Source organism: Camelus dromedarius, chromosome 14 (assembly GCF_036321535.1).
Source record: "Camelus dromedarius isolate mCamDro1 chromosome 14, mCamDro1.pat, whole genome shotgun sequence".
Lineage (NCBI taxonomy): Eukaryota > Metazoa > Chordata > Mammalia > Artiodactyla > Camelidae > Camelus > Camelus dromedarius.
In genome coordinates this window covers 49,083,020-49,093,236 of record NC_087449.1, presented here as the reverse complement: position 1 = coordinate 49,093,236, position 10,217 = coordinate 49,083,020, and the positions used below count along the sequence as shown (strand labels likewise).

General features: G+C 57.1%; 1 protein-coding gene across 1 annotated transcript; it reads left to right on the top strand.

Annotated features, from left to right (window-relative positions):
* Positions 1-820: 820 nt before the first annotated feature.
* Positions 821-8,765, top strand: HCRTR1 (hypocretin receptor 1). The gene is made up of 8 exons (XM_010976094.3): positions 821-943; positions 2,144-2,481; positions 2,670-2,848; positions 3,994-4,237; positions 4,615-4,730; positions 6,224-6,450; positions 7,516-7,637; positions 8,304-8,765. The coding sequence occupies exons 2-8, from the start codon at positions 2,175-2,177 to the stop codon at positions 8,492-8,494; spliced, it is 1,386 nt and encodes a 461-aa protein (XP_010974396.1). The 5' UTR covers positions 821-943; positions 2,144-2,174; the 3' UTR covers positions 8,495-8,765.
* The last annotated feature ends 1,452 nt before the right edge of the window (positions 8,766-10,217 follow it).

Here is a 10,217-nt window from a genome sequence, read left to right as displayed (position 1 = left end):
TGTGAAATGGGGATGGTAACAACTGTCTCACTGGGTTGATGTGAAGATTAAATGACATTATGCATGATGGGGACTGTACAAATGGCAGCTGCATTATTGTTGCTCATTGCCTGGCACACAGCTTAGAAAATGTATGTTGAATTCATCAGCCCCTCTGGTCCACCATTCCTGCCCCTACCTACTGTCCCTGTCTTGGAAGAGGGGAAAGTAGGTATGAACATAAAACAATAGGGGGCAGATAGAATCAGAGGCTGGGAGATGGGCGAGCAGGGCCTTCTGGCATCGCTGGGAGCTGGCTGCTCCAGCAACAGCCGGAGCTTGGTTGGAGGCGATGCAAGCGACATCTCTCATCCCAGTGACCCACCTGTGCCATCATCCTCCTCAGCTAGGTGAGGCAGCAGGGCGAGGGGGGGAGCTGGGATTCACCTCTGCTCTGTGGCTCTCCGAAGCTGCCCGGGGTCGCCTGCACACAGTAGGTGCGCTCTGAACGCTAAGTAGCCGGAGGCATAAATGTTGAATGAATGCGAATGGAATGAATAGTATGGATGAACACATGAATGGAGGCGGGATGCACGCGTGAGGTCGGGGGCGAGGGGGAATGAGCATCTCCCTCCGCCCTCCGGATCAGGGGGCTGGGAGACCTGCAGCCGAGACCGGCCGGGGGCTCCCTCCTCGCCCGGCCCCTCCCGCCCGCCCTCCCCCCCCCCCCCCCCGCCCCGCGGCGCGCAGCCCGGCGGAGCCCGCGCCGAGCCACAGCCCGCTTTGGAGCCGGCACTCGCGCCCAGCCGAGCGAGCCGAGGCAGCGCAGCCTTGGGAAGGGGCTGTCCCGGCCCCCTCCCCGCGTCCTGGCCCCCGGAGACTGGCCTTCGGGGCAGGGAGGCGAAGTCCCGGTGCAAGGTGGGGGGACCAGCAGCCGAGGACGCCGGGGTCCCGGAGCCAACAGGTGCGGGGCTTGGGGGACCCCCAGGCCCGGGGTGGGGGTTCCAGAGGACCCTCGGCGGGAGCTAAGAGTCTCGGGAGGTAACCTGGGTGCTGGGAGGCTGGCTCCCCAGCAGGCTCTGCCCTCCCTCCACCCACACCCCCCACCGCAAGCTTAAGGCAAGATCCTAAAGAGCCCCTCGCGCCCTCGCTCCCCCCACCGCAGCCCCCACAGCCACCGAGGTGCGCGGAGGTCCTGCTGTGGGAGTGGGTCCGCTGGCTCCCGGTAAGGGTAAGAAGGAGCCCCCTCATCCTCCCTCAGCGGTCTCCAGTGACCCGCAACCCTCCTACACACACGTCTGGGGTCGCCCCTGCCCAGCCAGGGGAAGGAGGGGTCTGAGCAAGCGAGGAGGGGCGGGGTGCGAGGCCGGATTTATGAATGGAGAGGGCGGCCTGCGCGCCGGCCCAGCGACCCCTGGCGGCCGCCGGGGCGCATCGCGGCTGGTATTCAAGAGGGGGACCAGAGGGGATGGGGGTGCTGGTGGACCCAGCTGCTGCGCTTAGGGCTCTTCCCTTGCTTCCAGGGAGGTTGTCAGTTCCTCCCTGCACCTCTCCTCACACTGGGTGTGCGTGCGCGTGTTTGTGTGTGTCCACCGGGGAGGTTCTGTCAGGTTTTGTGGGTGGGGCCTGGGTCTCTAAAATCCTCCCTTGACCGTTTCTTTCAACTAAAATTTCAAGCCTTTTAACTGATCCAGGAGAGAACATTTGCAATCGGGATGGCTTCCCCTCCCAAATATGTGGTGTTTGGTGGATTCAGACAGACCTGGAATAGTAGCTTTGTGACCCTGAGCAAGGGGCTCAACCTCTCTGAGCTTCTATCTCCTCTTCTGCAAAGCAGGGCTCTTAGCAATGGCCGTGAAGCTGGCTTCCGGTGCCAGTTTCTGGGTAAAGCACTCTGCACTCATTAGAGCTCCTTACTCCTCACCGAGGCCCAATGAGGCAGGTTCAGTTATTACTCAATGGGATAGATGAGGAAACCAAGGCTGAGAGGGACGAGGTAAGTTACCCATCTGGTATGAAACTGGGATGCAAGGCAGATCTGTCTTTCTGTATCGATTCCAGGCTCCCCATAACCCATGTGACTGTGAAAATAAAGAGGGAGCTTATCTTCAAATTGCCTGGCACACTCCCTAATATTCCCTTTCTTCCTTCTTCCTTCCTTCAGAAGGTTTGGGGCTGGGACCCCAAAGACCTGAATGCAAGGCCCTGGGCCCCCTGAGGGAAGTGGGCTGAGGCCTGGCCCGGGTGCCCCCCTCCCTCAGCAGAGCCCAGGATGCCTCTCAGCTGCAGCGGCTCCTGAGCTCATGGAGCCCTCCGCTAGCCCAGGGCCCCAGACGGGAGTCCCTGCTGGCAGCAGGGAGCCATCCCCGGTGCCCCCAGACTACGAAGACGAGTTTCTCCGCTATCTGTGGCGCGATTATCTGTACCCGAAGCAGTACGAGTGGGTCCTCATTGTGGCCTACGTGGCTGTGTTCCTTGTGGCCCTGGTCGGCAACACACTGGGTAGGTCTCTAGGTCCCTGTGGTGCCGGGGGCTTCCCCTGGGGACTGGGAGGGGTCCTGGGCCTCGCTTTTCTCCCCATCCCACAGTCTCTACTAGATAATGTGGGGGAAGGGTCTTGCTGATGGGACTCAGCTAGACTGGGCATGGCTCAGCTGTTGGCTTCGATGCATCCTGGCCCCACCCTGCAGTCTGCCTGGCTGTGTGGCGGAACCACCACATGAGGACAGTCACCAACTACTTCATCGTCAACCTGTCCCTGGCTGATGTGCTAGTGACAGCCATCTGCCTGCCAGCCAGCCTGCTGGTAGACATCACTGAATCCTGGCTCTTCGGCCATGCCCTCTGCAAGGTCATCCCCTATCTACAGGTGAGCTCTGCCTGGGCACCCTTATGACCCCTCATCACACCAAGTACAAAAACTGTGGCCTTGCATAGGTCTCTGTGACCCTCAGACTTGCCTTTCAGACGGGACGTGGTGGCTCAGTACTTTGGCAGTGTCATGCTTTATTGTTAGTAAGGGCAGCTGCCAGGCCCGACACTCAAGGATGCAGACACAGCCCCATGTACTCAGAGACCCCCTCCTTCCAGGTCAACCCACAACATACCCACAGCCATGTGTGCACACATGTGCAATCACCTCCAGGCACATGGGCACTCAGTGGAGGAGAGAGGCACAGGCCACCATGACAGACAGCTGGGTCTGCTCCCTGATCCCAAGAGGGGCAGATTTGAGGGGGCCTACTGGAAAGAGTCTCCTCTCCTCCCCTTCCACCCTGGGCAGGGCCTTCCATCCCCCAGTAGTGGGAATCAGGATGTCCATATGGGGTTGGTGGGGTGGAAGGAGGACTGGCCAAAGGCCCCAGAGGGCAGAAGGCACTCCTGGAGGCAATGCCCACTTACATCTCTGGCCTAGGTTCATCCCTGCCTCCCAGAATGAGGACTTTTCTTCCTATCAGCCTCGGGAAGGGATGGAATCTCAGGGCAGAGAGAAATGCCTCTTGGATTCCCATTATTTTGAGGTTTTCCACTCACCCGATTAGCTCTGGCAACTCTGAGGATAAAACAAGCAGATGAGGAAATTCACCTTAGGCAAGTTATCTAACCTTTCTGTCTTAGTTTCCTCATCTGTACCATGAGGGTAAGAGTACCCACCTCTTGGGGTTGTTGTGAGGATAAGGAGGACAATGTCTGGCATGTAGTTATTTCCAAAAATGTAAGTTATTATTCATGGTAGGAGCACCTTCTATGTGCCAGGTCTCAAGCTGGACATTATCCATCCATACTTTCATTTATTCTCACAAGAATCCTGCCAGGTGGCTGATATATCCCCATTCTGCAGCTGAAGCTCAGAGAGGGTGAGAGATTTGCCCAAATCTACATAGCCAGTGAGTAGTGGAGTCAGGATTTGCCCTGCACCTGGCTGCCAGGTATTTCTAGGCTGTAGGCTCCATTGCTCATCCCATAGCTCTGGGTGGCCCCTGAAAGGACTGACATTGCATCCCCATGGTGCAGGCTGTCTCTGTGTCAGTGGCCGTGCTGACTCTCAGCTTCATCGCCCTGGACCGCTGGTACGCCATCTGCCACCCGCTGTTGTTCAAGAGTACTGCCCGGCGTGCCCGTGGCTCCATCCTGGGCATCTGGGCGGTGTCACTGGCTGTCATGGTGCCCCAGGCTGCTGTCATGGAGTGTAGCAGTGTGCTGCCGGAACTAGCCAACCGCACCCGGCTCTTCTCTGTCTGTGATGAACACTGGGCAGGTAATGGCGGGAGCCTTGGGTGGGAATCCCTGAAGTGGGCGCCTCTGGGGCATATACCCCCAGGGCAGACAATCAGGGCACTTTTGGGGTGGGCAGCCCCAGAGTGGGTATCTCCTGGGAGGACATCCTAGAGCAGGTGTCTACGAGGGATACCTCCAGGGTTGGTACTTGCTCTAGTGTGGACATTCACCAGGGGTCCCTCCAGGATGGGCACCCCCGGGTTGGGCAACTCCAGGGTCTGTCTGCCATGGTGCCTGTATGGGGCCCAGCTGCAGTGGCTTGCTTTGGCTGTAGTCGGGGCAGGGTGGCAATGCTAAGCAGGGCAGGTTGGGGGCTCCCAGACTGGGCCCAACCCTTACATCTCTTGGCCCCTGCAGACGATCTCTATCCCAAGATCTACCACAGTTGCTTCTTCATTGTCACCTACCTGGCCCCCCTGGGCCTCATGGCTATGGCTTATTTCCAGATCTTCCGCAAGCTCTGGGGCCGCCAGGTGAGGCCCACTCCGGTGTCACTGTCTGGGTTGTGAGGGGACAGGGGGGCTGGTCTAAGGGAGCAGACAATCCTTTGCCTTCAGAACATGCATCCTGGCTACAACCAAAGAGAGACAAAACCCAAGGACACGTCAAACTCGAGGCCCAAAGTGCTAGTGGCAGCCCTGGAACCGAATGGTAACTAACACGGTTTCAGTATCAGTCATTTCCGGTTATCGGACCACACACTCCCGGCTAGTCTTGCCTCACCTTCACCACCACAGATTATCCCCAACTTAGTATAAGAGGAAACTGAGACCCAGAGAGGCAAAGCCACTTTTCCCAAATCCCTCACCAGTGAGTGAAAGATCGGGGACTAAAACCCAGGCCTGTGGGGCTCCAGTGCTCAGTTCAGTGCCACAGGAAGAACAGCACCTCTGTGTTGCTTTCTAAATTAAGCGCTTTGTTTGCAATGGCTTCACAACTACGTAACCAAAGAAGCAATATTACCCACTTCACAAATGCTGAGTAAGGGAACTGACTTGCCCGAGCCAACGAGTGGCCAAGCCTCTCTGGTTCCAGGGCCTTCCTTCTTTCCTCTATTGCAAACTGACCAACAGCAGGTTTTGTGGGCTTTTTTGCCGGTGGGGGGAAGGGGTGCTTAGACGCCCTTGGCATTAGTGGGACTGAGTCCTGGATCAGTGCCTGGGCGGGGGCAGGATGCAGGCCAGAACCTGAGCAGCCCTGCTGTCCATTGACACTTCAACATCTGCTCCTCCATCCCCTGGTCAAGGTGGCAAGAGTCGCTATCCTTATCTAACAGGAAAACTAAGGCTCAGAAAAATGAGTTGACCAAGGTCTCATAGCTCATGAATGGCTGAGCTGGCTCTAGACCCCACATTTCCTGAACTCTAGCCCCATGTCCCTCTGTTGTGGGGTGATTCAGGTGTCCAGTGTGGGAGAGGCTGTGAGGACATCTGTGGTTGTTCCAGGAGCCTGGAACCATCATAGGCTGAGAGGCACCAACCTAGGCTGGGATCTGTGCTCTCAGGCCCAGGCCATTCCACACTGCCCACCTGCTCACCCCTGGCTCAAGCCTCCCCCCCAATCAGGCATGGGTCAGGGGAGACACAACTCATCGCCCACCCCTCTCCCCACAGATGGAGGTGGTGATTTAAGGAAGATAGATGGGCAGCTGGGAGGATGTTCAGGCCCCAGGCTGTGACCTGGGGACTTGTCAAGGGTCCCCTTCCTCATCTGTAAGGATCAATAATACCTTCCCCAGGGGCATATTGTGGGTGGTCTCACAATGAGCGAGTGGAAAATGGAAGTACACTGAAGTCCAGAGCCTTGGTCTTTATCATGAATATGAGGTCCCTTCCTACTGCAAGGGTTTGTTTCTTTGCCCACCTCCGCCCTGCCCCAGGGTCCAGCCCGGAGCAGGCCCAGCAGAGCAGAACAACCCTCCCAAGGAGCTGTCCCCACCGCTGCTGTCTGTGTGTGTGCTAAACAGATCCCTGGTACCACGTCAGCCCTGGTGAGGAACTGGAAGCGGCCCTCAGACCAGTTGGAGGACCAAGGGCAGGGCCTGGGTGCAGAGCCTCCACCTCAGGCCCGTGCCTTCCTGGCCGAGGTGAAGCAGATGCGAGCTCGGAGGAAGACAGCCAAGATGCTGATGGTTGTGCTGCTGGTCTTTGCCCTCTGCTACCTGCCCATCAGTGTCCTCAATGTCCTCAAGAGGTGAGAGCATGTGGGGAGTGGATGTGGGTGGATAGGGCTGGTGGGGTCAGAGGAAGGAGCTCTCTGCTTTGGCCCTACCGAGCATCCACTGTGTGACCTTAGGGGCACTCATTTCTCTTCTCTGAGCCTCAGTCTCCTTATCTATAAAATGTGAATAATAATTGTCCTGCCTCTTAGAACTATTGGGAAAATTCTTTCATCCTTTCACTCAATCATCAGATTGTAGGGGCTGGGAACAAAGTGAACTAGTGCAGGGGACGATGCCTTCATGGAGGCAACATCTAGTAGGAGAGAGAATGGACAAATAATACCAGCCAGTGCAATGAAGAAAAATAAAATAGGGAAAGAGGTAGAGAGTGACAGTGACAGGTTGGTGGGGTTTTTAACAATGTTTTTTTTAGATGTAATGGTTAAGAAGAAAAAGGGGGCCTCTCTGAGAAAGTGACATTTGGCAGGGACTTGAAGAGAGGGGCCGAGCCTACAGGTGTCTGGAAGAACAGCACTCTTAGAGGAGGGAACACAGGGCAAGTGAGAGGCCATGAGGTGCGGGGCAAGTACATGGGCCATTTGACACAGGACAGCCTTAGTGTGAATCTGTGGCTGTGTGATCCTGGGAATAGCGCTATACTTCTCTGAACATCAGTTTCCTTATTTGAAAAATGGATGGTGTTTATGACTCATCATTTTGCTGTGAGGATGGATGAGAAAGTGGAGGGGAAGCCCCAGGGAACCAGACAGCTGGTGACTGAGCAGATGGGCCCTGGTACCTGTCCCTAAGTGCACTCTGGTCATACTCTCTGTGCTCAAGAACCCCAAACTGTGGTCAGGACCCCAGACCCAGAGGTCCAGGGAAGGCCACCTGGTGGACAGGAGGGGCAGAGGGACTCTTGCACTTTAGAGCCCTTCATGAGCTGTGTCATCAACTCAGCTTCCTGTACTGAGCCTTGGTTTTTCCTGTCTGTTAGATGAGAATAGTGACTCCTGCCCCACATAAACACATACACACATATCTACCCCATTTCTGAGCATTCTGCACCCCCTCCTCCACCCCCGTGCTGGTCCTAGGGTGTTCGGAATGTTCCGCCAAGCCAGCGACCGAGAGGCCGTCTATGCCTGCTTCACCTTCTCCCACTGGCTGGTGTACGCCAACAGCGCTGCCAACCCCATCATCTATAACTTTCTCAGTGGTGAGTGGGCTGGGAGGCAGAGGGACTGAGGGTGGGTGGCAACAGTCCCCAGGACAACAGTCTCCCCATCTCCCTCGTTCCCCACTGTCCTCCCCTTTAAGTGAAGGGCTCTGGAATTAAAATGGGGTCCAACTTCTGGCTAGGTGACGGTGGGTAAGCTACTGCACCTCTGTGTGTCTCACGTGTGGAGTGAGGATGAAGGACTCCAGCCTCTCAGGATGCTGGGATGAGCAAGGGCACAAGCTCAGGCAGTGCCTTGTGCGAGGGCTGCTGCTGCTGTCACGTTCATCACTGTGGGGCAGAGGTGGGGAATGCCTAGCCACAGACGCTGAGCCCCGAGACCCTCCGTCTACATGCCAGTGAGGGCAGAGGTGACCTGAGGTCCTCGAGCCAGACACCACGTTTCGAGCCAGGCTCAGAGCCAGAGCACAGTCAAGGAATCAGATGAAAATTGCATTTCTCCTTGGGAACCTGCACTGGGGCCTCTGTCCTCACTCTCCCTGGCAGTGACGAGGTCGCCTTGGGGCTCTCTCCATCCCAGCTCTACCCTTCTCTCCCGCCCCCTCACAGGCAGCTTTGCTGGAGCTGCGTGGGTGTCCCTGAGCCCAAGGCCCCTTCCTGCTCCATCCGTCTCCTTACGGCTGTGTCTTCTGTCTCCCCACCAAGGCAAATTCCGGGAGCAGTTTAAGGCCGCCTTTTCCTGCTGCCTGCCCGGCCTGGGTCTCTGCGGCTCTCTGAAGGCCCCCAGCCCTCGCTCCTCTGCCAGCCACAAGTCCTTGTCCCTGCAGAGCCGGTGCTCTGTCTCCAAAGTCTCGGAGCCCGTGGTGCTCACCAGCGTCACCACGGTGCTGCCCTGAGCGAGGGCAGGGCTGTCCTGGTGGCTCCAGGGAGTGTAACCTGTTCCCTGCCTGGGCTGCTCCCTGAGACCCGCCCCCACTCCTTGTAGAAAGACTGCTGGATGCAGTGCGAAGCCAGGGGCTCCACTCCTGGTTTTCTGCCTGTTTAACTCTGGGCAAGTTACTTCCCTTCTCTGAGCTGTGTCCCCTAAGTGGGACTAATGTGAGGATTCAGCATGCTCAAGAAAGTGGAAAGCTCTTTGTAAACTGTAGTGTTATGGACAAGATTATCAGCTCACTTGGCCACACCCCACAGTACCATCCATCCTCATCCTTCCAGAGCTTGGCCTTCCTCCCAAAGATCCCTCTCATCAATTACAGGCCCTCCCTGGCGGAGGGGGGGGGGGTCCCCAATCAGCATTTCCATATGGCCCAGGAGCTCCCTGAAGCCCAGGCTGCACTTGGCCAGTTGCTTCTTGAGGCCTGTGTGAACTAATCTGAGCCCAGCCCTACCCGAGTGGGAACACAGCCCCACAGTCACCAGGTGCCGAGGGCAGACACCGTAGACTGGACCCCGTTGGTTGCATGGTGTGATCGAACACTCTCCATGTGGCTGTTTGGCATGGAGGCCAGCAGTCTGAGGCAACTGTAATTAAAAGCCTGACACTGAACGTTCCCTTTCCTTGTCATTAAACAAAATTTGTGCTTCTTAGGTTAGGAGTGAGAAGGTGGGGAGGCTGGGGGAGGGGAGAAGACAAGGCAGTGCTGGAATGCAATTATCTGCTGACCGCTCCCATCTCTCATCCTTGATACAGGTGGGCTCCAAGCCAGGCCTCAGAGCGCACAGGTTGCTGCCCCCTCATTGATCCTCTGATGCCAGGTCCTCGATCCTGGCCACATCTGTCTGCCTATGGCCCAGAGGCCTATGGCAGGTAAGGGGGGGGTTGGGTAGGCAGAGAGCAGAGTTAACAGACTGATTTACTCTTATCTTCACCTTCTTGGAAATCAGGGCTCGCGTTTATTTTCTCTGAACTCACAGGATAAAAAGAGAAAGCCAGAGACTTGGCTAGACGTGCTCCGTCTGCCACCAAGATGATTAGAGGGCTGCCAGAGGCCCTGATCCTTGTTGCCAGAGCAGGGGGTGGAATGCAGTCTGAAGTACTCTCCGCTGAGAGGAGCAGGAGGCAGCTGGCAAAGGCCAGCTCAGCCGTGCACACCGCCGGGTCTGCTTAACTTGATTAATGGTACTGCGGGCTCCCTCTGACCTCACCCGTCAAGAAGTGGGGCAAAACCAAGCTCCTGCCAGGGGCCCAGCCCAGGAATGCATTAGCTCCCCTCCTCTTAGGCAGAGCAGGTGGAGGGAGTGGTCTGAGCACGTCATCCTGCTCTCCAGATGACTCACCAGCCCAGCTCGTGTGAACGTTTCCATAGACGTGCCGTTGCTGCCAGGCAGGGTGGGCTGTCCTGCCCACTCCCCTCTCCCGCTGGCCTCAGGATCCAAAGCTGTGTAAAGTTTGTAGCCAGGCTGGAGGGGCGGCGTGCGGAATAAGGTATGAGGGCTGGCCCCCAAGCTCAGAACCGACCATGCACACGAGAATGAACCCAGGTCCTGGGTTCCTCACCCCAGCTGAGCACAAGGGTGAGTGTGTGACCGGCACCATTCTAGATGGGGGCTTCGGGAGACACTTGGCTCAGCGGAAGCAAAGAAACAACAGCCGCTCCCCGAATGGCTGCAGTTCTACAC

What these genes read in the sequence shown, in the direction of transcription:
- HCRTR1 (XM_010976094.3), top strand. Translation starts at nt 2,175, where the DNA reads ATGCAAGGCCCTGGGCCCCCTGAGGGAAGTGGGCTGAGGCCTGGCCCG. An exon ending in CCTGGTCGGCAACACACTGG is followed by an intron (nt 2,482 to 2,669) that starts GTAGGTCTCTAG and finishes CCCACCCTGCAG; the next exon opens with TCTGCCTGGCTGTGTGGCGG. An exon ending in GTCCTCAATGTCCTCAAGAG is followed by an intron (nt 6,451 to 7,515) that starts GTGAGAGCATGT and finishes TGCTGGTCCTAG; the next exon opens with GGTGTTCGGAATGTTCCGCC.